Source organism: Neopelma chrysocephalum, unplaced genomic scaffold, assembly GCF_003984885.1.
Source record: "Neopelma chrysocephalum unplaced genomic scaffold, ASM398488v2 Primary Assembly neopelma1_69, whole genome shotgun sequence".
NCBI lineage: Eukaryota > Metazoa > Chordata > Aves > Passeriformes > Pipridae > Neopelma > Neopelma chrysocephalum.
This window is the reverse complement of record NW_020897729.1, coordinates 11,861,520-11,887,291: the sequence shown is the minus strand read 5'-3', so window position 1 is coordinate 11,887,291 and position 25,772 is coordinate 11,861,520. Positions and strand designations below refer to the sequence as shown.

General features: G+C 51.0%; 2 protein-coding genes across 2 annotated transcripts in view; one reads left to right on the top strand and one right to left on the bottom strand.

Annotated features, from left to right (window-relative positions):
* Positions 1 to 1,484: 1,484 nt before the first annotated feature.
* Positions 1,485 to 12,313, bottom strand: IGSF10 (immunoglobulin superfamily member 10). Its single transcript, XM_027685908.1, has 7 exons — positions 12,120 to 12,313; positions 11,039 to 11,168; positions 10,370 to 10,760; positions 6,717 to 9,863; positions 5,904 to 6,638; positions 4,424 to 5,315; positions 1,485 to 3,777 (listed from the first exon to the last, which is right to left on the bottom strand). Exons 1-7 carry the CDS (start codon positions 12,311 to 12,313, stop codon positions 1,866 to 1,868), a joined length of 7,401 nt encoding a protein of 2,466 aa, XP_027541709.1. The 3' UTR covers positions 1,485 to 1,865.
* A 9,669-nt stretch (positions 12,314 to 21,982) lies between these two features.
* SUCNR1 (succinate receptor 1) overlaps positions 21,983 to 25,772 on the top strand; it is a 36,328-nt gene continuing 32,538 nt past the window's right edge. Inside the window, exon 1 of the mRNA XM_027685713.1 lies at positions 21,983 to 21,994. The gene's annotated coding sequence lies outside the window, so the exon portion shown is untranslated. The remainder of the gene's footprint in view (positions 21,995 to 25,772) is intronic.

Here is a 25,772-nt window from a genome sequence, read left to right as displayed (position 1 = left end):
AAAAAAAAAAAATACTGCACTGGACCAAACTACTGAACTGAAAGGCACTTCAGATTTTGGTATAGAAGTTAATTTGTTCATTGAAATGTTCACCTCTTTCTTTGTTGGTAGAACAAGCATTGATTCAAATGGTGTTTATTTGACTGTGATTTTCACATGCACTTTATAAAGTTCTTTGTTTAAAGTACCAATTCCTCTTGCTCTTATTGTGGCAAGAAGGTGCTGAAGTGGGTTTATTGCTTGTATCAGAACTTCTTAAAGTTTATATTAAAAGCCCCCATGTAATGTTAATAACCCTCCTGAAGCAGCAGTGTTCTCATCTAGGAGCTAGTCCATATGATTGGGTTTTTTTAATGCATTCATTTTGAAAGTGGAACTTGAAGGGCATTTAAAATACTCTGGGAATATTTTTTCCCTATTTTTCACTAACTCAGTTTGCTTCACTGACCACACAAGGAGGCTGTAGATGGTGTCACAGTCAGGTGTTGTGTGGGGAGGGGGAAGGCTGCACCTCACACGCTTCAGAGGGCCTGGGGCAGCACAGCCAGCTGATAATGCACAGTATATCTATATCTGTATCTTGTATACATCATATATATGTAATGTAAGAATAACTCACTACACAGAAATCTGTAGATTTTCATTGGCTTTTACAACAGTCAAGTCTCATTCATGTAAAAGTTACTTCTGCTCATTTTTTTAAAGGATATTTACTGTTCTTTTTAGTAGCTTAAGCTGTTACAGAGATTAACTGTTGAGATTCATGTCATCCAACCCCTCTGTGGCCACCAATCCATCAGTGCTGTGGAAGGAGGGAACGAGGGAATACAGGCTGTGTGTGGCTGATGTCAGGGATGGATTCACTGAACCCCTTGTGCCTTGACCACACATAGATTCCCAAATTTAAGAGGGGAATTTGTGTGCGTATTTTGAGCCCTCTGTCCTGCATTAATGTATTTCTTAGGAAGAAAATAAGAAACTCTGAACCTTAGTTGCAGGCTTAAATATTTTAAAAATTGATTTGAGCAGTCCACTCTGTGACTGGTCAGTGTGAAATGGGCAGGTAACCATTTCCTACCATCACAAAGGGGTTTTCCCATCAGGTACAGAAGTTCCTCTTTAGGCCTATGTGGCTGCTGAACTGAGGAATCACAAATCTAAATTGAGTCGCAAATTCAAACAATTGTTTTCTAGTGAGAAACTTTAAAAAAAATGCTTTTGTGGCAATGAGAAAATGATGCTAAGCTTCAGTGGTTCTACACCCAGTCTGTGTGCATTGGCTTAACAGTGCTGAGCAGAGCTCCCTCTCTTGTTCCAAACTGAGTCCAAAGCTGGCCTGTGTCATACCACAGCTCTGCAGAAGAGACTGTGGCAAGCAGAGCTATCCTATTAAAAATATTTCAATTTCACTACTTGTTTCACCATGAAATATTTATTTAAAAAATATACTAAATATTAAAACACATTAAGAAGGTAATCTGCATCCAAATAAACCTGCTCTTTAGTTCCCAGATGTTCTTGCTCTCTATGATCTGTGCTTATGACAGTCATGCCAGGTGGGCAGTATTGAACTGATATGAAAAAGTCTGTCCAGACAGGAGCTCTCTGTGTACATCTCCAGAAAGCAAATTGTGTTTGATAGTCTGTGTTTGCTGGCAGAGTTTGCTTTAATTTAAATCCCTCGAACATGGAGAGGAGCAATGCTCGAGCTAATTTTCCCTTTCCTCTCTCCTTTTGCCCAGTCATTGCAGACTGAACACTGTAAATGTTTTTCAGGCACTCGGTGCCTCTGGATGCCTTTGATTAAACTCATTCCAAGGATGACCTCAGTCCATCTGCAGCCCGTGTTCACCATCGTGTCTGACTCAGATGACGTGGACATATGTCACTGCAGAGTCACTGCCCAGGGGGTTCCTCGCCGTGCACTTGTACGGGCCGGAATCGGAGGGTCGGGGGTTCTGGAGGAACAAAGTCCCCGTGGGGTGAAGCAGCAGCTCCCCCCCGTTCCCTCGGCCCTGGTGGGCCGTGGAGAGCGTGGAGCGGTCGGGGAGCTCCCAGGTGATGTGGGGTTTGGGCACCCCCAGTGCGGAGCAGTGGAGCTGCAGGGCCACCCCGGGCAGGGTGTGCAGGGCGGCCGGGGGCCTGCCCGTGATGCGCGGGGCGCGGGCGGCCACGGCCACGGGCACCGACACGGAGGAGTCGCCGGCGTCGTTGCGGGCCCTGCACACGTAGGTGCCCCCGTCGTGGGCCGCGGCCGCCCGGATCACCAGGGTGCCGTTCTCCAGCAGCACGAACCTCCCGCTGACCTGCGGCCGGTCCAGCACGCGGCCCCCCGGCAGCGTCCAGGCCGTGCTGGGCCTGGGGCTGCCCTCGGCCAGGCAGTGCAGGGACAGCGGCTCCCCGCTGACGCCCCTCACCAGCCCCACGGGGTGGGTGAGGATGTTGGGCCTCTGGGCGACCTCCAGGATGATCAGCTTTTCGATGTAGCCCACCTGGTTCCGGGCGGCGCAGCGGTACCGCCCGGCCTGGTCTCTGCTGGGGCTGTGGATGGTCAGGGTCCCGTTGCTTCCTGCCAGAAACCGGGGCGTGCTGATGCTGCTGGGAAACCACGTGCCGTTGGGCAGCATCCAGCTCACGTCTGGGGGAGGGTTTCCGTCCACAGAACAGTTCAGTGTGACAGTTTTCCCGGGTTTCGCTATTATTTTTTCGTTGAATGGGTTTTTGAACATCGGTCGCCGCAGCATTTCCGTGACCTCCAGCTGCACCACCAGCACGCTCTCTCCCGCGTCGTTACGTGCCACACAGATAAAATCCCCCGTGTCCGAAGGCCTGATGTTCCGAATCTCAAGTGTCCCGTTTTTGTGCACCGTGATCCTGCTCCCATAATATGGGGCTGTCAGGAAAATGTTATCAGGCATGATCCACATAATCTGAGGGGGAGGTGTCCCCTCTGGCCGGCAGTCGATGTGTTTCTTTGAGTGCCTCACTGCCGTCACCTTCATGATTGTCTTGTTCCTGTATAAACCGTTTATGATGGGGGGTTTCCCAGCCACGTCCAGCTTGTACAGTTTGGTGTCATCCCCGCCAGGGTTCCGAGCCACACACATGTACTCCCCAGCATCCAGCAGTTTGATATGGCTGATGGAGAGGGAGCCGTTGGTGTGCAGGGAGTGTCTGTCCGTGGACGAGGAGATCATCTCACTGGAAGGCAGCAACCAGAATATCTGTGGCCTGGGGTCTCCAGCAGCCTCACAGTCCAGCAGTGCCGTGTGCCCAGCTGGCACCGTGACGTATGTCTTGTAATTGTGCTTTATCTGAGGGGCTGCCACGATGACCGTGACACGGATCTTCATCTCATCCCTCCCCAGGGTGTTTTGGGCATAGCAGGTGTAGTCTCCTCCTTCTGTCACCCCGGCTTTGTTGAGGTACAGAGTCCCGTTGCCAAAGAGGACGTACCTGCGGGACCTGTGCCCGCTGTCATCCGCCAGCATCGCGTTGTTGACCAACGTTCCATCTGGCAGACCCCAAGATATTTCTGGTGTGGGTGACCCCGAGGCCTTGCAGTCCACTCTGAAATCCTTGCCGTACGGCACCAGTTTCTTGAAGTGCTGCTTGTGGTCGATCTTGGCAGGTTTCATTGTGATGCTGACTTTCATCAGGATCAGATCATCCCCCAGTCTGTTCCTGGCGACACACAGATAATCACCTGCATCCTTTTCAGTCACTGCCTCAATAGCCAGGGATCCGTTGGGGTAGACATGGATCCGACTTCCCATTCTGTTGTGGGGGGAGAGAGAGGAAAAGAGTTATGGAACCAAGTGCTGGGGGTGAATACTGAGCTCTGGAAGGGACTGAAGGTGCCAACAGCACGACAGGACACAGAGGTTCTCTCCAAAGGCACTGTGCCCACACCACCTGCCCGCCCACTGGGTCCTGACGTGATGTCATTGTCACTTCTGGTGTTAGGTGGATGTGTGTGTGTTAACTCTGCTGGGAACACCCTGAGCTGGGACTGTCTCCCAAACCAAAGGTGAAGTGTTGCTGTGGGGGGGGGAGACCCCCAAAGGCAGAGTTATCAGAGGCTACAGAAGCCTCTTCCTCCTGAGCCCTACTTTGCAAATCTGGTACGTACAACTTCTCCTCTAAACTGGCAGCAGTCAGCCAGTGCATGATAACAGCAGTTCCCTTAATTCAAATATGACTTATGTTTGATTTGGGGTGACCTCACCCACTTATGGCAATTGATATAATCTGTTATTAGACATATAACAACAAGGCATTAGCACAGGTATTTTCACCGCTGCTGGATGTTTAAAAATTAATTTAGTTCACAGTGCTTTAGTGCTGCAATGCTCTTACATGACCACCAGAGGAGACAGTATTTGAAGTTCCAAAGAGGTGGAGAAAAAAAAAAGACTCATACCTGTGCCACTGGTCCACCACAGCCTTGGAGGGCAACCTCCACATGATCCTGGGCTCGGGCTCCCCGGTTGCTGTGCAGTTCAGAAGCAGCTTGTCTCCATAACTCAGGTGAGTCAGTCCCTGGGAGGCGATGGCTATCTTTGGGAGCGTGTCCCTGTGCTCCACCTCGAGGCTGACCACCCTCCTGTCCGAGCCGCTGGAGCTGGTGGCTATGCACTCGTAGTTGCCACCGTCGGAAGGGCGGATGGTGCCCAGGTGGAGGGTGCCATTGGAGAACAGGAACAGCCCCGTGGGCCCCAGCTGCAGGGGCCTCACGGCCGTGCCATCGGGGAGGACCCAGTGGACGGTGGGCTGAGGGTCCCCTTGCACCGTGCAGGGGAATTCCAGGCTTTCCCCCACCTTTCCTTCCACGCTTTGTCTCTTCTCCTCCAGAATGGTGGGAGGGGCCACGACCACCTGCAGCTTCAGAGCCAGCGCGTCGGTGCCCGCCGGGTTTTTGGCCAGGCAGGTGTAGAGGCCCCTGTCGTACACGGTGACCTCCCTGATGACCAGAGTGCCGTCCGCTTCCACGTGAGCTCTGCCGTTCCCCGCGGAGGAGCTGGAGAGGTGGGTGTCATTTGCCAGCACCCAGGAGATGGTGGGAGGGGGGCTGCCCTCTGCCTTGCAGGGCACCTCCACGGTGTTGCCGGCGTGTGCGGTGCGGAGGCGGTGGCGGGTGCCGGCGATGCGGGGCGGGTAGGCCACCACCGACAGCGTGAGCAGGAGCCGCGCCGCGCCCAGCGCGTTGGCCGCCGTGCACAGGTACTGCCCGCGGTCCCCCAGGCCCACCCGGGGGATGGACAGCGTCCCGTTGGCAAACACCACCCACCTGCTGCGCCCCGGAGCCTCGGGCCCTGCGGAACAAGAGGTGCAACACGTCAGAACCTTCCTCTGGTTTAACCTTCTAGTTTAACTCAGTCCATGAGCACCTGTTCCCTGCCCTGGTCTGCGTTGCCCCAATAACCAAGACAACAGTGATAAGACGTAGAGAAAATCAGAGTATTTTGCACATGGGGTGACAAAGCTGAGTCCCCAGCAGAGACAAAGTTGGGATAAAGCAGATGGGGTGTGATCCAAACCTGGCACAGCTGTAACTGGATTTGAGGGTTTGTTACCACAGGTTTTTCTTTTCACTTGTCTCGCTGTTCTGGAATAGCAGGTAGCACACAACAAATATTGAAATCTGACCACAATAAGCACAGAATACTAGTTAAATATAGATTATTTTTTTATCCTTTCCCCAGGGAGCTATTCCAGAATCAGCACCCAGACACTCCAGCAAGTGTTGGTTCTCTGTCTTTGTCACTGTTTCCAAGTTCACTGTTCACTGGTATTCTACAGTGCTTTAAAATGAAACAGTGTTTGAGTTTGGCACACAGAACAGCTGTCAAATTTTAGTACTCTAATGGAATGTAAACGCTACAGAGGTTTATCGAGCTCACCTGACGATATCTTGGTCCAGTGTATTGTTGGGCGGGGGTTCCCAGTAGCTTCACAAGGAATAAAAGCGTCAGAATTTGCCAGCACAGTGAAAGCAGCCAATTTCCCTCCAGCTATCCTGGGCTTTGCAAAATGGTTTGTGCTTGCAGAGCCCAGGACGATGGGACTGGGGGTGGTGGTGGTTTCTTGATCCTGTCTCCATTCAGACCAGCCTCTGGGAGAGCTGTCCTTGTCCCTTCCCCACGGAGCTGCTGTCTGTGGTGACTTTGGTGTGGTCAGTGTCCCCACAGCCAGCGTGTTGCCCCTCTCCGTGCCTTTGGTAGGTGGCTTGGGCCAGAGCTGGACATCCTCCCATGGGGGCAGGTGGGCTCTCACAGTGGGTGCAAGTGGCCCAGCTGCCATGGGGGCTGGCAGAGGGGTGGGATGCTGAGTGCTGGGAACGATGGTGTCTGTGAGTGCAGCAGGAGCACCTGACACAGTTCTTGCTGGGAATGTGGGCTGTGCTGCCTGGCTTTCCTGGCTAACTGTCTCCCCTGTTTTCAGGTGGAATTCTCCTCCTGCCGTGGCAGTGGCTCTGCTGTGCCCTGATGTGGCACTGACTGCAGCAGGGTGGGCACTTGCAGCACCGGGAGGCTCATCCAGCCGTGGGGGGGTTTGGAGAGCTGTGGTGGAGGTGTGGGCAGGGCTGAGGGGTGGTGCTGTGGCCAGCTGGGTGTTCCTTGCTGTGACTGGTGTGGTTTGGAGTGCCATGGTGGGGCTGTGAGCAGCCGGACTGGTGGGCAGTGATGTGGCCAGCTGGGCATTCCTCTGTGTGACCAGGGTCTGTGTGGCTGCTGTGGGCATGTGCTGAGGTGGCTCTGGGGTGCCAGAGACCCACAGTGCTGGTGTTCCAGTCACAGTGACCGCGTTGATGCTCCCAGGGAGAGGTTTTGCAGGTGTGAGACTTGGAGGCACAGCTGGTGATGTACCTGCTGTCCCCACGGGGGTGGCTGTGCTCACGGGGGGGGTGGCTGCAGTGCTGGGGGCTGCAGCCACACGCTGCAGGGCAGATGTTTTAGGAGGCTTCTTCCTCCTCTGACCTCTCCTTCCTCCCGCTCTGAGTATTTTGCTTTTGGTGATTCTAGTGTCAGATCGAGGAGTAATGACAGATGTGACTGTAGGCTTCAAACCCAGCAGTTTGGTAGGGTTGCAAGCAGTAGCAGTGCCCTTTGTAGTGACAGACATGACTGTGGTAGCAGCTTTTTGCCTTGCACTATGTTCGTTTTCCTCTTCCTTGAGGAACAATGTGTTTTGACGGGTACCCATTTGCTCCAGTGGCAAATTCATGGTGGAGGGGGAGGACAGGGGGGCTTCTGGGCTAAATGAATTGATGGAGCTGCTTAAATTATTTAAGGTTGGTACATTTGATACGTATTTCATGTTCAGCTGAACACCTGCAGCCACAGCTGTATTTCCTCTGGCAGACCCTGCCCTCCCAAAGTTGTGTCGGTGCTCTTTCATGCTTGGGACACGTCCTGGTCTCACAATTCGTCTCCGACCAGAAATTTTCCTTCGTCTTCCATGCTGCTGCTGGAGCTGGGGTGTGTGAGTTGGAACATCCTGGATAACCCAAACTGGCTGATGAGTGGTGATAGTTGAGGCCAGTGGTGGCCTAGGGGTTCCTCCTTTCTGAGCAGTATGAGAATAAATGGGACCAAGCTCAGGGCTTGGAGCACTGACTGTCACCACAGGGACCTGGTGATCTGTTTTGGTGGAAACCTTTTCAACAGACTCAGTAAAAACGTGTATCTTGTCAGGTGTGTTTTGGGGAGCTACAGCCTTGCTGGTGTCTGCAGCTTCTGTCGTGGGTGTCGTGGATGCAGATTTTAGATGCTGGTTATTACTTTGCCCAGAATACACCAGCCTTTGCCTGACAGGGAAGACTGTGGATGTTCCACTTGCTCCACTGGATACGGTTGATTGTTTCACACCATTTGCTGATATTTGACTCAAATCAGATCTTTCCCATGAGTCTGTAGGTTTTGGATATGTTTGTGGCCTTCTGCTGCCAGGTGACACAGACTGTGGAAGAGGAGAGGGTAGAGGAGTTACTGCCTCTGTGACCAGGAGGGAGGTTTTCCTGGCAGGAGGGTGACTCACAGTGCCCCCGGGCCCTGCAGTGATCACACGTTCCATTGGTCTGTCCAGAGCAGGTACTGGGGCTCTCTCTGTTACTGGCATCATGAATTCTTCTTCTGGAGATCCGAGATCACCAGATGTCTCCTCCTCATCCCCGGGTACCCCTGAGAACTTTTGGACTTGAATGGGTGGTTCCGTCGCAACTCCTCGTTTGTCTGTCAGCGTTGAGTTTCTCTTAGTTTTCTCCAACAAGGCTGCCCAGCGCTGTGGATCGACTCTCCTGCCTGAGGAAACAAACTGTCTCCTGTGCCCCCTGAGCCGCCTGAGCCTGCCTGTTCTGTCCCTGTAGGGCCTATGAGGCATCTTCCCGTGGCTGTTCCTTTGACGTGCGCTCTGTGTGCCCCGGCTGCTGGATGGTGGTGCAGCAGATTTCGGATGAGCTGTCAGGGTGGTTGGAGTGGCTGAGGGATGTGTCTGTGCTGCAGCAGAGCCCAGCAGTGCATTGCCAGAGCCGTCACCCTCTTCCCACTCTCCCACAGCTCCAAGCCTTTCCTTTGGAGCGGTTTCATCCTGTTTCACCAGCACTTGGAAAACCAAAAGGTCCACGCCGTACTGGTTGGCTGCGACGCATCGGAAGTACCCCCCGTCTCGCTCTGTCACCCCTTGGACTCTCAAGGTGCCATTGCCAAAAATATGTTTGTTTCCTGCAGACTGACGAAGAACTGTGAGCTCAGGCAGCACCCAGGTGATGGCAGCGTCCGGAGCGGCCGTGGCCGTGCAGGGCAGGAGGAGTGTGCTGCCCACAGCTGCCGACAGCCGGGCCCCGTTTACGCTGCCGTGTTCCACGTGAGGATCCAGCACCGTGATCCTGAACGTCAGAGCGTCGGCGTCGCGGCTGTTGGAGCCGATGCAGTGGTAGAGCCCCGTGTCAAACACGTCGGCCGTGCGCAGGGTCAGTGTCCCAGCCCTGAGGACGATGATTCTGCCGTCCTCGCTGATGTGAGGGGCTCGCACTGTGCTCCCATCAGCCAATATCCACTCCACGGCAGGAGCTGGCTCCCCAGCTGCCCGGCACCCCAGTTCCACGGTGCCCCCGACCAGCACGGTGTGCTCTCTTTGGGTGCTGTTGTCCCTGTGGATGATGGCCCAGTTGTTGCTGCCCTGGTCGCTGTCAGCGCTGGGCACGCTGACCCGGGCACGGGTGGAGTAGTGGATGTGCAGCGTGCTGAGCGTGGTCGCTGTCCTGTCCAGCTGCAGTGCCACCACGCTCTGCATCAGCCAGGCTGGCTCAGCTCTCAGCTCAGCCTCAACACTGGTGAAAAGTTCATCTTTTTCAGCGTAGACCTGTTTATATTTGTAACTCACAAAAGGCACATCAGCTGCCCGGACAGTCCTCTCCAGTTTCAAGGGAGAATTGCTGTACAGTGCCAGGATGCTCCACAGCTGCTGGATGTGTCCATGGTCGATGCCACACACCAGGAACGCCGAGAATGAGGTTTGGAGCACTGTGCTGCTGCCATCTTGGTCCAATGAGATGGGAGACATTTCTTTAGGTTTTTGGACGTTGCAAACCACGTTGCCTCGATTTCCTGCCTGGTCAGTCATGTTCAAAACCACGGATCCTATCGGAGCTACAAAGTCCTTGGGAGACACGGAGCCGAAATCCCCATCGTCTGGCACTGTGAGGTTTCTGGATTTCAGGGAGTCATGTATGACTGGCTTATTGCAGGTGACAGATGCAGGAGGAAGATCCATTAAGCTCTTCCCATTATGATTTCTGGGACTAGCACAGACTGGGCATTGCTGGGCACCAGAACTCCTGTCTCTTCTACATTTCACGACATCTGAAGAGAAGAAAAGTGGAGTCAGCTTCTGTGCTACAAGTTTTAGTATTAAAAATTACATATAGGTATTAACAAGTGGTTCTTTTGACTAAAATAAAAGCAAATCTTAAAGTGACATGAATGGCATCAACAGAGAAAGTCCTTGAGTTCCTTATCTCCTTTTTGAAGAATTAAGTGCAAAGTGACACTTGCTCTTGCCAGTTCCATAAAAGTTAGCTTCGTTACTCCCTGTGGATTCTCCTGGTGCACAGAATCTTTGGACTGTCCAAGGAAAGCATTCCATTAAGGAAAGCTGCACTTGGGAATGTGTTAAGGCCACTAGATACATTTATTCTGGGAAGCTGAGTGGTATTTATCTCTTTATCCTGATTACAGACACCTACAAAAATCCTGTCTTCCAGTCTTTTCTAGTAGCATAAATAAATTAATGGAAGACAATTACTTGTATCAGCAAGAAAAAGAGGCTACAACAGGATTAAGGAGCACAAACAAGGCCTTGAGCTCACCTGGTCTCTCCCGTGCCCACTCTGTGAACCCCTGCAGGCTGCAGTCACAGGACCAGGGGTTTCCATGCAGGTAAATGCTCTCGAGCTCGGACATGTAGGAAAACATTTCTTGTGGAAGTGAAGTCAGCATATTGTCAGACAAAGAGATGTGCTTCAGGAAGGATATTTTGAATATTTGGCTGTAGCAGAAGGTGACAAAAGTGTCTGGATGCAACTGCTGAAGTAAATTTCCATCCAGGTGGACCAACCTCAGGGAAGTGAGTCCATAGAAAACATTGGGATTTACAAATTCAATTTGGTTGTGGTCCATATGCAGCCGTGCCAAGCTCTTCAGGCCATAAAACACACCCTGCTGAAGCACCCTGACCTTGTTGTAACTCATTTTTAAGACCTGTTGATGCAAAAGTACAAAATGCATAACATTAAACCATGTTATAGTTATAAGAACTCTAACAAATGCTGCTGATCTTTACACTGTACCTGAGTGCCCACCTGGGAAGGAAAGACCTTTCCCATTAGGCCACTGGATCTTGAAGGCCCTCAACTTTCATATGGACAGGATAAGAAACAGGAAAAGGAAATGCTGCAGCCGGTTACTGTGGGGCTGTTTATCTCTGAAAGTTGTTTTAAGTGGTAACAAAATTTAACGTTGGCTCATTTAGTTCTCACCTGCAGTGACCGTAAATCACTGAACACCCTCTCAGGGATCACACTGATCTCGTTGCTGTGCAGCATCAGTAACTCCAGCTTCCCCAGGCCAGCGAAGTCTGTGGGGCTCAGTTTCCTCAGGCTGTTGTAGCTGTAACAGATGGCTTTAGTCAGCCACACTTCACACCTTTTAAAAGCAACCGACCCCAAAGAAAAGAACCACTCTTTGGGAATGGCTAAAGGCAGGCAGCACTTCTGCTTGCCAAGATGAAATTCTAAGTCATGCCTTCATGTCAGCACAAAACATGGTCACTTCTCCAGGGCAGCGTTCTGATGCCTGAATTCCCATGGATGGGGAGAGGAACAGTGAGCAAGAAACACATCTGTTTGTCTGGCAGTGTGTTGACTTCCCTACCACCTCCGTGAAAAATGCCTTTTAGATTTTCTGCAGACACATCTGGGTGATTCAAACGTTATGTGTGTTAAGAGGGGTACCCGGACCAGCTGAATGTTGCTGATGGGTCTCGTCGTTTGATTTATGACAGAGGACACTTGCTGGGAACTGCAGGAAGGGGCTGGATGAGCCCGGGCATGTTCCATCCCCTGCTCCTGTCACCACGCATGGAACAGAACCCCCGTGGGGGCTGACATGGCCAGACAAGTGTGACTTCCCACCGACCCAGGAGATGAAAGCACAGACACTGACGTTGTGGGACATTCTAACTCACAGCAAAGTCTCTGAAGATATTAATACATGTTCTCTTTTTCACTGAATTCCCTCTATTTCAGACTCCTCAGTTCCACATTACAGATGCGATTTTTTCAGGTAATGCAAAGGAATTCATTTAAGTTGAAAGTTTTCTGAAGTTCTCACCTCCCCTGTGCCAGATCCCCCGAATTCCCCTTAGTGTGGGTGGTCTCAGGCTCCCCTGGCTGTGACTGCAGCCGCTGCTGAGTGCTGCAGACAGAACGCTAAGCTCTACAGACTTATTTATTGCTTTGGTTAATTTTTAGCTCTAAATCATGGAAACTCTTAATGATTGCTCCGCGAAGTGTTGAAAGCTAACCGGTCAGGAGTTAAAAGCCCCGCTGCTGCACCTACCCCAGGTTGATGCGCTGCACGCCCGGGGGGATGCGCGGGGGGACGGCGCTGAAGTAGCGGAAGGTGCAGTGGAGCTCGGCGGGACCGTGGCAGGAGCAGGGCCGGGGACAGGCGCTGATGACCGGCAGGGTGGCCAGGCAGGCGGCCAGGAGGGTCCCCAGCCAGCGGGCCCGTTCCCTGCGCGGGGCCTCCATCCTGCGGGGATCCTACGCTGTCATCCCCAGCAGCGGCGGTGGTTCCTGCAGGGGGAACGGAACACAAAGGCATTTATTTATAGCGGCAGCCGAGCGGAGCTGCTCGGGTTTGCGCCGCAAGCACAAGGGGAATTTTTAACTTGAAAGAAAAAACGACCCGCGAAGCAGCCCCCGGGCTCTCGGGTTTCCCCTCAGCGATGTCGCGACCCAAAGCGTTGTCATTTGACAGCTGCCCCACGGTGCCCCCGCCCGGCGCCGTGTGCTCACAGGGAAAGCTGGAATTCCGCGGGGAAAGCTGGAATTCCGCGGGGAAAGCTGGAATTCCGCGGGGATCTGCAGGAGCCGCCGCCGGTGCCCGCGGTGCGTTCCCGGCTGCGCGGAGCGTTCCCGGCTCCGCCGGCGGCTCATCCCCGGGAGGCGTCTCCACACGTCAGCTCCTTCCCTGCCAGGAACCGTTCCAAGCAAAATCAACTCCCTTCGCAGCCCCCGCCCAACCCCGCGGCGCTTCCCCGGCACCGGGACGGGAGGGAAGGAGCGCCCGGCGCCGCTGCTCGCGGGGATGCTGCGGGACCCGCCCCGCTGCCCCCGCACCGGTCCCGCCACTCCACCGGGCGAGAGCGACCCGCAGCCCCGCCAGCCCTCGCAGTCAACGAGCTGTTTGCCGTCGGGGGAACTCCGTGCGTGACCCCTCCAAAACCCGGCCGATGACACCTTCAGTTCGCTTTTAGAGGGACAATTTCTCTCCCCTTGCAGACCGAGCCCGTCAGTACCTCGGCTCCTGTTCGGCTGAACGGTGTCTGTGACAGCCCCCACTGACGGCGTGTTCCTGCTGAAATGTGTCACTGCAGGGCAAACCAAATCTGTTCGACTTGAGATGTAATGGTAAGATAAAACTCCAAAGATAAGAAAAAGCCTCAGATATATCTTTTAAAAGTTCTAAAACTGCTCAGACAAACCCAAAATCAAAGGCAAGCTGTGGGAGTTCAGGAAGTCGGCAGGAATGGGATGTTCTGTGTAAGCCAGCCAGAACTTTACTCGTGGTGTTCGCTGGCTGATGTTTGTTATCATCTCAGGAATTGTCTCTGTGAAACATGGATCATCTCACTTCGATTCAGTGTGGGAGCTTGTGCCAAGAAACACTGACCTGCTTGTGCAACTGGCACTTTGGGTCTCAGAAAAAACACCACCACCTCAACTGAGCCCTGCACTAAATCCCAGGGTGGCATTTTTAGGTGCTACCCTGAGATCAGGGAGCTCACTCTGAATTTTGTTCCCCTGAGTAACAGAAAGGGCAGGCAGGTCAATCCTTAGGTGCATTTTCTCCATCCTAATTACAGTCTGAAAGGCAAAGCATCAAGTGCTTTCCTAAGTTTTTTTCTACTGGAAAGGCTTCTGGAGTGACAGGTTCTAATGCTGTGCTTTTGTGGATGTGAACATGAGGTAAAAGACATTTTTTAATCATTTGTACCAGCCTCAATAATTTGTGGTAGAAACAGGACTGAAGTTTCTTCTGAGAATGTTTTACAAAAACACATACCTGAAAATCTGCGTTAAAGTTAAAAAAATATTTAAAATGTACAATGGACCTTGCCAATGTTTTAAGAACAGAGAATGAAGGGAGCTTTTTGTTAAGTGGAACTATATTTTGGCAAGAAAGTGTGACTGAGTGTGAGCTCAGAAGTGCTGTGAAGAGGAAAGCTGAGTGGAGGAAGTGCTTGTGAGGTGGATCTGCACAGCAAAGTGCACACACCAAAACTGGGGCACAAGTTCAGGTCATTTTTCAAGTTTCTGACGTACCTCTCTGTGGTATAACCTGGCTTTGTCCGGGCCAGGAGGGAGGGCAGCCAGTGCTCCACAGCTCATCTGTGTGGTCTGTGAGCTCCTGGAGGCACGTGCAGGTCACGGGGCAGGTTGGTAGGAGCCTGTGCAGGAGAACATCGACACCTGAGGCAGCACCAGGGAACAACCCAGCTCTGCCCAGCCTTGGATCAGGGTGTCACTGTAACACTGGTTCCAAATTCAGTACCAAGATCCATTATCCAGGTCCTTTATCCAGGCAAACCTGCCCAGGCCCCGGCACTGAGCACTGTCCGTGTGTCACATCCTCCAACATTCCCTGAGCAACACCACAGGTCAGGACCCCCAGACTTCCCAAGCACACCCACCAACCCGCCTGTCAGAGCCCTCACTGGGGCTCTTGGTTTAATTTGCAGTTTCTTTGTTTGCTTTTAATGAGTGTTTTCTTTTTCTCCTTCCTCAGCGTGAACAAGTCAGTGGAAAATGACTCGAACTTCAGGGAATAAAGTCACAGAAAGCAAATGATGTATGGGAGGAATGATTCCTTATTTTTTCTTGGAAAATAGGAACAGCCTCACTTTTCAGGCAGGGATTCTGCATCTCTAATGGGCAGCCCTGTTCGTTATTCTGGTATTAATAATGATGCTGGTACTCCTGGGGCAGCAGCAGAGCCCAGCACAGGGAATCTGGATGTGGTTCGTGCCCATCAGGGGCTGTTGTGGGAGGCTCTGGATCTTCAGGTGTGTTACCAGTTTCCTTCAAGCAAATTGTGTTGGGGCTGATCCACAGAGCTGGAATCTTGAAGGAAACAGAGGATCATCCCTTTATTTAGAGTAATCAATAGAAATGTCATTAATGGAGCAGAACACAACTTTGGAGAACACCACCCTGATGTGTTTCATGCATCAGTGTCAACAAAAGGGTATTTTACACAATGCTAATCTGAATTAGGTACCTGAATAATGTACCTGGGTTTTGTTGGATGGCTTTTGCTTTTTAGTTTGTTCTCCCATTGCAGACATTGCCTGTTCCACATCACACTGTTCCCTTGCCAGACTGATCCAGCTCTTTCCCAGACCAGCCCTCCAGGTGCCTCTGTTCCTGCCACACAGCATTCCCACTGCCTCAGTTTATCCCTCATCATGCTCTCTCTTCTCTGTGTTGTGCCAGTTCTCCTTAAAGGCCCTTTGCAAAATGTTTTCATGTTTTTCTTTCCCTTCACAGCTTCTTGCTGGCCGGATTCTTTCAATGCCTCGGTGGGTTGCTGGACGCCTGGAAAAGGATGACATGACCCTCCAAGTGCCTTATTGGGAATTTTCAAAATAACACACTTAGGTACAACTCTCCCGTGGCTCGAGGCCACGGTCAGACACTTTAGTTCCATTGTAATGAGCTGGACAAGCTCCCAGCAAAGCAGGGATCGCCCCTGGAATCGTGGGCAGTGTTTGGAGCTGCCAATGGATTTGGGCAAACACTCATTTGGGGACGGTCAGCCCTGCCTGTGTGCACAGGGCAGTGAATGCCACACTCTGGGAAACCAGGCAGCACCTCAGAGAACTGGGCCATGGCTGCCTCCTGTCCCCTCCTGTCCCCTCCTGTCCCCTCCTGTCCCCTCCTGTCCCCAGCAGTGCCTGCGGCCACAGAGCTCTGTGCTGCAGATTCCTCCTGTCCTCCCTGGACTCCCCCTGGCTGATGGAACCTCAGCTGGGCAGGCTGGAGGCAATCCATCTTTCCTGGGTGGGATGGGCTGCTGTTCATGTCCAGGCTGTGTTGGGAGGGCCAGGGACCCCCACTGGCTGCTGCTTTTGAACTGCATCCAGCCCAGATGACCTGGGCACTGTAAATCATCCACGGCATGGGCAGCCACAGCAAGAGCTCCTGCTTGGTGCCTTTCACACAGCCATGCAGACCACAGACTATTCATGTGAGAAAGGTCTGTATTTTCTTTCTTGGAAGGCTGTGATGCTGCTGATTTTTCTTTCACCTGGGCAGTTGCTAGAGGTGGATTGAAGGGAGAGGTTGTCTGGCACTCCAGTTTAAAGGACAAGCCTGTTTAACACTCAGTGTGCCTGGGGAAGATCTGCTCTCCTCATTACTGGAGCAGATCCCCAGCCAGAGCAATTCTGTGTTTGATCTGCAGTGCCCTGTGCCCTCAGTGGTTCCTGTGCTCCCAGTGAGATCTGTACTCTGCTGTCAGAGCACTCACAGGCAGAGACAGTCACCTGCAAATCCACTCCAGCAGCAGCTGAAGCGGAACACAGGCACTGCTGCTAAAGCACTTGTGCAGGTGCAGGCTGGGGGTTTTCATCCCAAACATCAGCTGGAGCGTTTTCCCAGGGTTTGAATTGCAAAAGCAGCACCGAACCAGATTTTGTGAGTCTTTGTCTTGCTCCCTGTAGGTGTGTTGTGAGGATGCTCAATTGGGCACATCCGTGTTTCTTGAAGGCCACTGCACATCCCGGATTTACATCCATGGGATACAGGCAGCAAGTTTACAGACCCATTGTCCCCATAACCTACAGGTTTGGTGCAGTGGTTAGAGGGAAATGTTCTGCAGTTCGTTAACAAGAACCTGAACACCTCCCAGCCAACTGAAAACAAACCAAAGCCTGATCCCTGCTGTGGATAATTTTTGTTTGTGATGGAATAAGAATTTGTTGTTTCCTGAAGGTGGCCCTGCACACTGGCCTTTAATTGAGCTTTTAAGCAGTTGAAAAAACAAACAAACAGAACCCCCCACTGAAAAAACCAACCCCCACCCTCACCCAAAGAAGCCAACAGACAGCTCTGGGTGAGGAAAAAAAGCCATGGCTGTTTATTCCCAAGCTATAGGTGAGAGTGTGTTTCTGAATTACATTTTATTTCCTGATTACAATTAAATAAACAATTTTTAATCAGAGTGGTTTGGCTTTGCAGATCTCAGCTCCAGCCCTTCCCCTGCCCACGTGGCTGGTGCTGCTCTTCAGCCCCTCTGATCAGCCAGACCCTCACCACTGTCAGGTGTGAGGAGGGCAGGGCCTGATGCCAGGCACACAGACCCAGGGACTATTTAAGGCAGAGAGAGGGGCAGACTTTGTTTGGCAATGCCAGGTGTTCTCTGCTCTGTCCCATTCCCTGCTTTGGGGCTCGTGACTGAAGACTGGCAGCTGCAGGGTGGGAGAAGCCTCATGAGGGCAGGAATTCCTATGTGAGTTCAGGTGTAGGAACTCCTATAAGTTGAAGGTCAAGACTGAAAAATGAGAGGTTTTCTGGGTTGACATGTGAGGAGGAGCCTGTTCTGCAGGTAAGGAAGCCTGAATGCTGCTCTGGGATGTTCTTGTTCACAGCAGAGGGAGTGAGAACCCTTTTAGCTGTTACACATCGTTTTACTTGCTGACCTTGCCAGGTGGGTCACATAAAATCAGAACTACGTTTTCCTGTGTAAATTTAACTTGCATTAGAAGGCTTTTCTGCTATAGCTGTGCCAGAAAACGTGTAAAAATGTGGATTCTGGGGCTATGTGTGTGAAACGAAAGGATGTTGGGTTTGTGGAGAACTGGCATCAGTAAGGTGGTGAAGGCAGAGGGGGTGGTCACTTGTTGGGACCTTTTAAAACCTTTGGCTCTAAATGCTGGAATAATTTCCCTCTGAAATAGCATGTGAAGAGTTGTTTGGGAGGAGAAGGCATGTGAAAGTGTGGTATGGATTAAAAAGTGAAAAGTGGAGAGCCTGAACTTGTTCATTGTCTCCTTTTTCTCCATTTGTATGTTCAGCAGAGGAATTCTCAACCTCCTTCAAGTGTAGAATACCTAACTAAAACCACTTTTAAAAATTCTAATTCTCCTACTCAAGATCATTGTGTTATAGCTGGGTAATGATCTCCCAGTGTCTCATCTGCTACTTTTGTCTCAATAACCCTGTCTTGTGGCCTCCTTGGTGGCTCACAGGGGCTGCTCTGTGGCTCTTGGCTTTCAGAAGCTCTGGTCCTGGCTGTGTCCTGTGAAAAAATTAAATGCTCACTGACTGCCCTGCCTTGAGCTCTGATGTGGATGTGCTGTGGTTTGACATTTCAAACACGTTGTGGTGTCATTTATTAGATTCAACCTGTTTATTTGTGTGCTCTGATTTAAAGTGGATCACCACAGGGAAAATCAAGGTCTCGTCCAAACATCCCCAGATGAGGTTTCTGAAGTCTGTGTTGGTTAATTATGTTCCAGCATTGAGTAAGAGTGTGCAGTTCCTTTCTCTGTGTCCTACAAACTTAGTTGTCCAGGTTATGTTTAACCTCATACTTGTGCAGGAAAGTATTTGAACTGTTACACAAAGAAACATGGCTCTGCAATTAAAAAAAATGGATGTTTTTGTTTTTAACTGTAATGGTAAAAATGTCTGAAGTCTGATGAAGTGTGTAAAGAAGTTCAGTGCAACACTGTGACACAATTTGAATACCTCATGTCTTGGGGAGCAGTGACCTGGGTAACATGAAGGGGGATGTACAGGAGCATCTGCTACTGAACTGGGATGACCATCTCTGGAATTCCCAGTAAAGGTGCTGGGTAAAGGTCTGTGCTATTGACTTGCTGATTACAAGGAAAGTTGAAATTTTGAATTAATTATGTGACTAAAAGTATTTCTAGAACACTTTGAGCTTTATCTTGGTGGGGTGGCTCTGAGCTATGGATTTATGGGCAACAGCACAGGTCCAGCTCCCTCGGCCCAGAAGCTCCTACAAACTTGTTTTTACCAGTGAAGTGAATTCCCCTCCAATTCCGTGAACCCAAACTCCAATCTGACACCTCCAATCAAGTTTACAGACTTATGTTTGCAGTAGCATTTCTTTACCTGGGGAGCCCTTTGGGGGTGGTTGTGGCTCTAAGGCGGGGGTGGGACAGGGCCTGGCCCCACACGGGGCTGTCACAGCTCTGACCCTGCTGTGGGTACGGGGGTGGCACCAGGGCTGGGGGGGTTATTGGGGTACAAGGGAGAGGGGAAGGAAATACCATCACTGCACCAGCTGCTCTGGCACAACCTGCTGATCCTGAGCTGGGGGGATGAGGCCAGTGCTGGGTGGACAAAAGGTTTCTGTGTGGGGTACATGTAAGGCAAGAAGGGGCTGGTGGAGAGCGGAGGGTTTCCTGACTGGTTCCCTGAGGGGCTGCTCTCCTGTTCTGTTTGGTTTGGAATGTGCTCTGTGTTTCAGACCTCACTGCTGGTCTGTGTGGGGACCATCAGTGGGTTTGAATGTCCTTTCCATTACTGAATGTAACAGGCTCTCCAAGGATGAATGCTGCAAACTGCTCCAAAACACCATTTTCATCCATAAAACCTCCTAGAGAATATCCAACTGCTGTGCTGAAAGTCAAGAAATCCGATGCTTTCGTACAGATCAAAATACAATAAACCTCCCTTTATTTTCCCCACATCTTACTCCAGTTTCTCGTCTCCCTGCTGCTACTGGCACAACCCTTAATGCAAATTCCATCCTTCTGGGAGCACAGGGGAGGGCACTGTGCTGGGGCAGACCCTGATGCCAGGCTGGGGGAGCCCCCTGCTCCTCCCCTGCAGCCCCTGCCTGGCATTTCCAGGGGCAGGAGGTGCTGCAGGGTCCCCTGGGACACCTGGGCAAGCAGGGATCCTCTGCCTGCAGTCAGGCTCTGGGATTTAGGATTCCTTGCATCAGCCCAGCATAATCTGGTTTTATTTATTCATTTTCTGCGAGGGATGTGGGATAGAGAGAGAACTTGGAAGCAACTCGACAGCCACTAAAATAAATGTTCTTTTCTGTTTATTCCTTGGCTTGCATCTGGAAATTAAATGTGCTGCGTTAGGAATCTCAAACTTTGACTGTCTTACCGAGTCCTTAATTGAACACAGGTCAAACCCAAAAGCATGACTGACTTTTGTTGTGGCATTGGGCAAAACCACTGACTTCAGAGAGGCTGTAGGTAAATACATCACTGCTGCACAAATAACCTTTACTTTGGTCAGGACATTGGCAATGGCTCTGGTTTTGAATGGCTGAAACAAGTAACTGGAAATAATCAGATCAATAAAGATTTTAATGCTGGTCTTGGGTAAAACTACAGTAGGTGGTAAACGCAGGCTGAGAGCTTTCTATTTAAAGCTGGTAAGTCTCTGCTAAAAGCTGGTAATTCTTTTCCCTTTCCACAAAAGTTAGCTTAATGCTGCAATTTTTATATGAAGAAAATTGTTGAATCAAGCTGAAAGGAAAGTGTCCTTAACTCTTTGAGCAGTTCTTGAGCTCCATGCTCAGCAGCTCTGTCTGCAAACCCCAGTGATGTTGTTCTTATTTCTGCAACAACCTTTGCCTCATTTTCCTGCTTTCCAGCATTTTTTGGGATAAAGAGAAAATGCCTCTTTTCTCAGTGCTGTCTCAGGGCTGATGGTACTTGTCTAAAATCTGTGCACAAACGATTTCCTGAGGAAGCTCAGCTCTGTAACACGATGTAACCTGGCCTTGTGCTGCAGTTCTGAGCTGGAAACCTGTGGCCAAAAGCTGGTCTTGATCAAAGTCCAGCTGCTGGTTTGTCCTGCCGAGCTGTCCCTGCAGCCCTGAGCCAGAGGGGACTTGGGAAGTTAAATAGCTTTTAAAGCTCTGCCAACATATTAATAAAGCCTTGTTTATGTGCAAAGCACTTGGAAAAATAACTCTGTAAACACCGGATTTATTTGCAGTAAATGTTGTACTTAATCACACGAGATTTTCATCTGAATTTGTGAACATTTTGCGCATTTTTTCCTTTGTTTCATAGAGGGGAATCAGGCACTGGTTACCCATTGGAAGGAATGAGTGGGTGGTTTCAAAGCAGCTCCATGTCACTCCTCCTCTTTTCCCTGTGCTCTGACTTGCACTCCCATGCAGGTTGGGACACAGTGGTGCATCCTTGTAGCACCCTCAAAGCAGTGCTGACCCTTTTTCTCCTTCAAGGACAGGCTGTGTCCTTCAGAGCAGCCAAGGAAAGGAATTTTCCTGGTCAGTGTTTATAGATGAATAACCCAAAGCTGTACCCGGGTGAAGTGATTGGTTTTCCAGCATCTGAACTAAAGTAGCCTTTCCTTTTCTTGAAAATACCTTCAGAATTCCTTTTTCACTGAAAGGAAACTATGAAAGAGAACAACTTGGCTTCCTTCCTTTTTTTAAAAGATTCAGTTATTCTGAATCCTTCCTGGAAAAACATTTTCTGATGCTGAGATTAGCCAAGATCAGAGAGTCACTGTCTGTGAGTACTTAGCTGTAAATTCACATGCTCTTGGCTCCTGGTTTGTTTTATCTCCTGTGTGTGTAACAGAAAGCCTTTGGCTTTGCTCTGGTTTTGCTGACAATGTGAGGTCCAAAGTGACTTCACCAGAAGGATGTTACAGTCGTGGGATTAAAATGTGTGTTGGGCAAAACTGGCAGCTCCTGTGCAGCCCTGCCCCTGTGCTGGCATGATGCACAACTCAAAATAACATTTCATTCCAGTGTGGCTCCTGTGTCAGTCCCACAGAGGCAGCAAGTGTCTGTGAGGCTCCCACTGGGAGCTGCAGTGCTGGGGCTGCCCCGTGGGTCCCGGAGCAGCAAAGGATCAGGGACAAGGTGGGGAGTTCCTGTGGACCCCAGCCCTTGGGAGGGCTCACCCTGCTGACTCAAACAGCCCTGAGAGAGCTGCTGCTGCCTCGGGTGAGCTTTGCCCATGGAGTGCCAGCCCCGAGGGGATGGTGGGTCCCTTTCCCATGGCTGGGTGTGCTCGTGGTGGCTGCACGTTGGAACATCCCACCAGTGCCTTACTGGGAACATCTCTGGGCTGCTGGTGCTGCTTTCCAACAATGGAAACACCTCCTGGGGCAGTGAATGAAGCACTGGCTGTACTGGAGACCTGCAGCACCCCATGGCTGAAGGTGCCTGTGCCAGGCTCTGAGCCCCGGGTGCCTCCAGGGCAGGTTCTGCACTGACCCAGGAGGGCACTCCCTTCACTCTCATCCCTCTCTGATATTCAAAGAATAAGAATCATCTGACAGAGAGGCCATGGAGCTCAAATCCTTTAAATGCAGGTCCTTTGGAGTGAGTGGTGTACAAACAGAGATCTGGAGTTTTCTTGTTGAACCATCTGACCCTTCCCTTGTGCTGAGCTCTGCTCCACCTGGTCTCATGGTGGCTTTTCCCTTCCCCCTTCTCATATTGGTTCAGCTCTAAACCAAAGCAGTAGTGCCACAGGGCTTCCTCTGCTCCTGCTGGAGAGTTTTCCCCTGTGACTACATGTAGAAAATACCTGGTTGGTTGTGTGTGAGCTGGATTTAATTTCTAGGTCAGGGTGAGCAGGGATGAGGGACCAAATTCTGATCCAGTGATGACGTGGGTAAACTCCCACTGACTTCCAAGGATTGAATTGGCTGTAGAGGGTGGAATCTTGCAAATCCAAGTGCCTCTGACAAACACATTTGGCTCACTTTCTGCCAGCACTCCATTATTTTTTTTTTCCCCAATTCAGATGTTTATGTAAGTGCTTGTTGGCTTGAGAGGCTGAATGTGCCTGGGTATATTTGAGGGTACAAATGACATTAAACATATCTAGAAAATGCCATCAGCTCTACTCAGCTGGAGGAGCCTTATAAAGGTCTTGTACCCTTGTCTCAGAGTTCTGCTCCCCTGGTTTCCCCTGGCTGGGAGGATGCAGGTTTCCTGTATGTGTTCCGTTGTGGTTTCAGCCCCAGCCAAAACCAGCAGAGCAGTGTGTGTGCAACAGTTTTTACAACTTTATTCCACGTATTAAAAAGACAATAAAATATTTCTGTACAGCTCTGAGAGGAGCACTCACCTCAGGGAAATGTGCTTTCAGCAGCAGGAGTATAGGAATGATACACGGTGGAAAACATAAAAATAGCATAAACACCTTCCAGGGACCAGGGAGCTCAAGGAACTGCCTGAACGTGCAAATGTCTGGTGTTGTGTGTGGCTGCCAGAACAGCCTCTGAAATGGGACACACAAACACAGGGGGTTTGCACTGAAAGCTCCACAAGTTCCTGCAGATGATGTGTGGTCAGCAACGCCGGTGCCCTGCAGAGGGAGTTTTACCTTCATTAAGGGAATGTTTAACCTGCATTTCCTTTCTGACGTGGCTCAACAAGGGGATGTGGAGGTTTCTGCTCTTGTTCTGGATGGACACACTGTTCTTTGCTCTTTTCCTATTCCCCAGTATTATGAGCTGTAGTTGTGTTAAACCAAAGCACTGATGGAAGCAGAAGCCAGAGGGGAGTTGAGGAGTGCTGGACGTGACGTCCTCTCGCACTTGTTGAGCCCCTGCCCTGAGCAGTGTGACCTCAGTGAGGCTTCCTCCTCTCTGCTTCCCCAGACATCTGATGCTATCCTGTTTTTCAGGGTCTTTTTCCAACCTGAAGGATTCCACGTGCATGTGGTGGGAGCCCCTGGCCCGTGACCACGGGGGAGTCACTGGCCCAGTGCTGGCACTGGAGTGAGTGTGAGGCACGAGCTGGGGAGGGATGGTGGGGATGAGCATCAGGTGTCCTCTGCAGGGGGACCTCTGAGGGGTCTGTCCACATCCCACTGCCCTCTCCTTGCACTGCAGAGAAGGACAGCCCATAACATCCCATGATGTTTTCCCTCCTGAGCTGGTGGAAGGGAAGGGAAGGAGGGAACCTCATCCCCCTGCACAGACAGGTTGTGTTTAAGTTGTTTGTGGGAGCCATTAGGAGGCTGTGTTACATTTCTGGGGGTAGTTTTTGAAATAACTCTTATTGCAAGACCAGGACAAGCCAGGGAGCCTGAGTGACATGTCAGGGAGCCTGAGTGATGGGCTCGTTCCCAGAGCTGTAGTTTCCCTGGCTTGGGTGGCTGACTGGGAGCCAGCTCTCAGTTCTGATTCCTGCTGAAAACCTGGCAAAGGGCAGTGCTGACCTCACTGAAGTGTTCAGTCCTGCAGGGGATAAGGAAAGGGTCAGACACCCAGGACCTGGCTCTCCTGGTCTGTGGAAGAAGCTGAGACCATTCTCCTCTCCCTGTGGGACCCAGACCGTGCCGAGTCCCTGCCTGGGGGGAGATGGGGCTCCTCTCCCAGAGGAACCCCCTGCCCTGGGTCAGGTCCCCTCCTGGACACCAGGAGGCTGCTGTGGGTGGGCAGTGGGGCCACTCTGTGCCAAGGCCCCTGTGCTGAGGGGCCACTCAGCTCCTGGAGCTCCGTGGGCTCCTCCTCAGCGCTGCCTTGTGAGGACCACTGGGATAAACTGGCTCCAGCAGCTCAAGCTGGAATTTGTTCCTAGCCAGAAAGAATTCAGCCCATGGAAAAACCGTAAAAGTTTCTGGTTGTGGCAGGATTGCAGCAGGGCTGACAGTGAAAGTTCCTGTTTGGAGCAGGATTACAGCAGAAACGAAGTTTCTCAGGAACTCAGATTTTCCACTCAAATACACGCTGATAATTATATATTTGCCTCTTTGTGGCTTGAAGTCAGACTCCTCCTGAAGTTGATTTTTCTGTTTTGTAGAAGCTAAATCTTCTGTGATTTATAATTTTATCGTTTTAAAGACATACTTTTCCTTGTAAAATTGCATTTCGTTAGAGCTCACAGAACAGCAGACCAAGGTATTTTTGCTTCAGAGTGGGGTGTATTGTCTGTGTCACTCAGAATTGCTCTGTTTGGTTCAAACCTGGCAGCTGTGTGTCAGTACCAAGGGATGAACCTCCTCCTCCCCATGAACTGTGGCACAGGTACATGGTTCACCCCGGGGACGTGTTTGCTGACTGCTGTGGGAGCTGGATGAGCTCCCAAACCAACATACTCAGTGCAGGCTTCCCAGAATCCCTTTTTTCCCAGGATCCAGCAGCTGCCTGCCTTCCCTGTGCCCTGCTGCCTGGGTGGTCACACAGCTCCTGCTCCCTCAGCATCCCAGGGGTGAAGTTCTTCTGTGGCTCCATTAAACGTCCCGAGGAGCTTCCTGAGGCACCAGCCTGGGATGGGCTGGGGCAGGAAACCCTGAAACCCTGGCTGCTGGTCCCTGGCATTACTTAAGAACTAAGGGCTGTGGGTTTTTAACCTGACACCATTTGTGTTCTGAGACTGTTTCTATGAAGTTTTTGGTAAACCCTTTTGTCCAGTCCTTGCTCAAACCCCAGCAGAAATCTGTCCTGTTAATATTCCAATTATCTTCCTCAGCTCTGTTGGTTATTGGCAAATGCTGTGGATTCTCTTGCAGCTTTTTAATGTTTTTACGCATGAGAAAATGGTGGGATGCACTTTCCAAAGTGCTTTCATAAGTGATAGGGCCACAAGGTGGGACCTGCCAGGGAATGTGACACTCAGGTTTGCCTTTATCACTTGGTCTGAGCGAAGCAATGAGTCACTTCCCAGCCCTTCCTTCGCCTTCCCACAGGCAAAACGCAGGCTTGGAAATGATTTAATATTTAGAGAAGCAGTTTGAGAGTTATTTGCTTAGCTTGCACTACTGTTATTAAAGTCAGAGGTTTTTAAAGGTTTTAGTGAGTTATAATTACAGATGGTTTTTACTTTAACCACCTGGGGGGAGCCCAGGGACTGGCTCTGTGCAGTGGGGCAGCCTCAGCACAGCAGGGATGAGCCTCGGGGACTTGGGTGCTTTGCAATTGCAAATCCCCTGCCGTGGCTTCAGAATCCCAGGATCCCTGAGGTTGGAAAAGCCCTCCCAGCCCATGG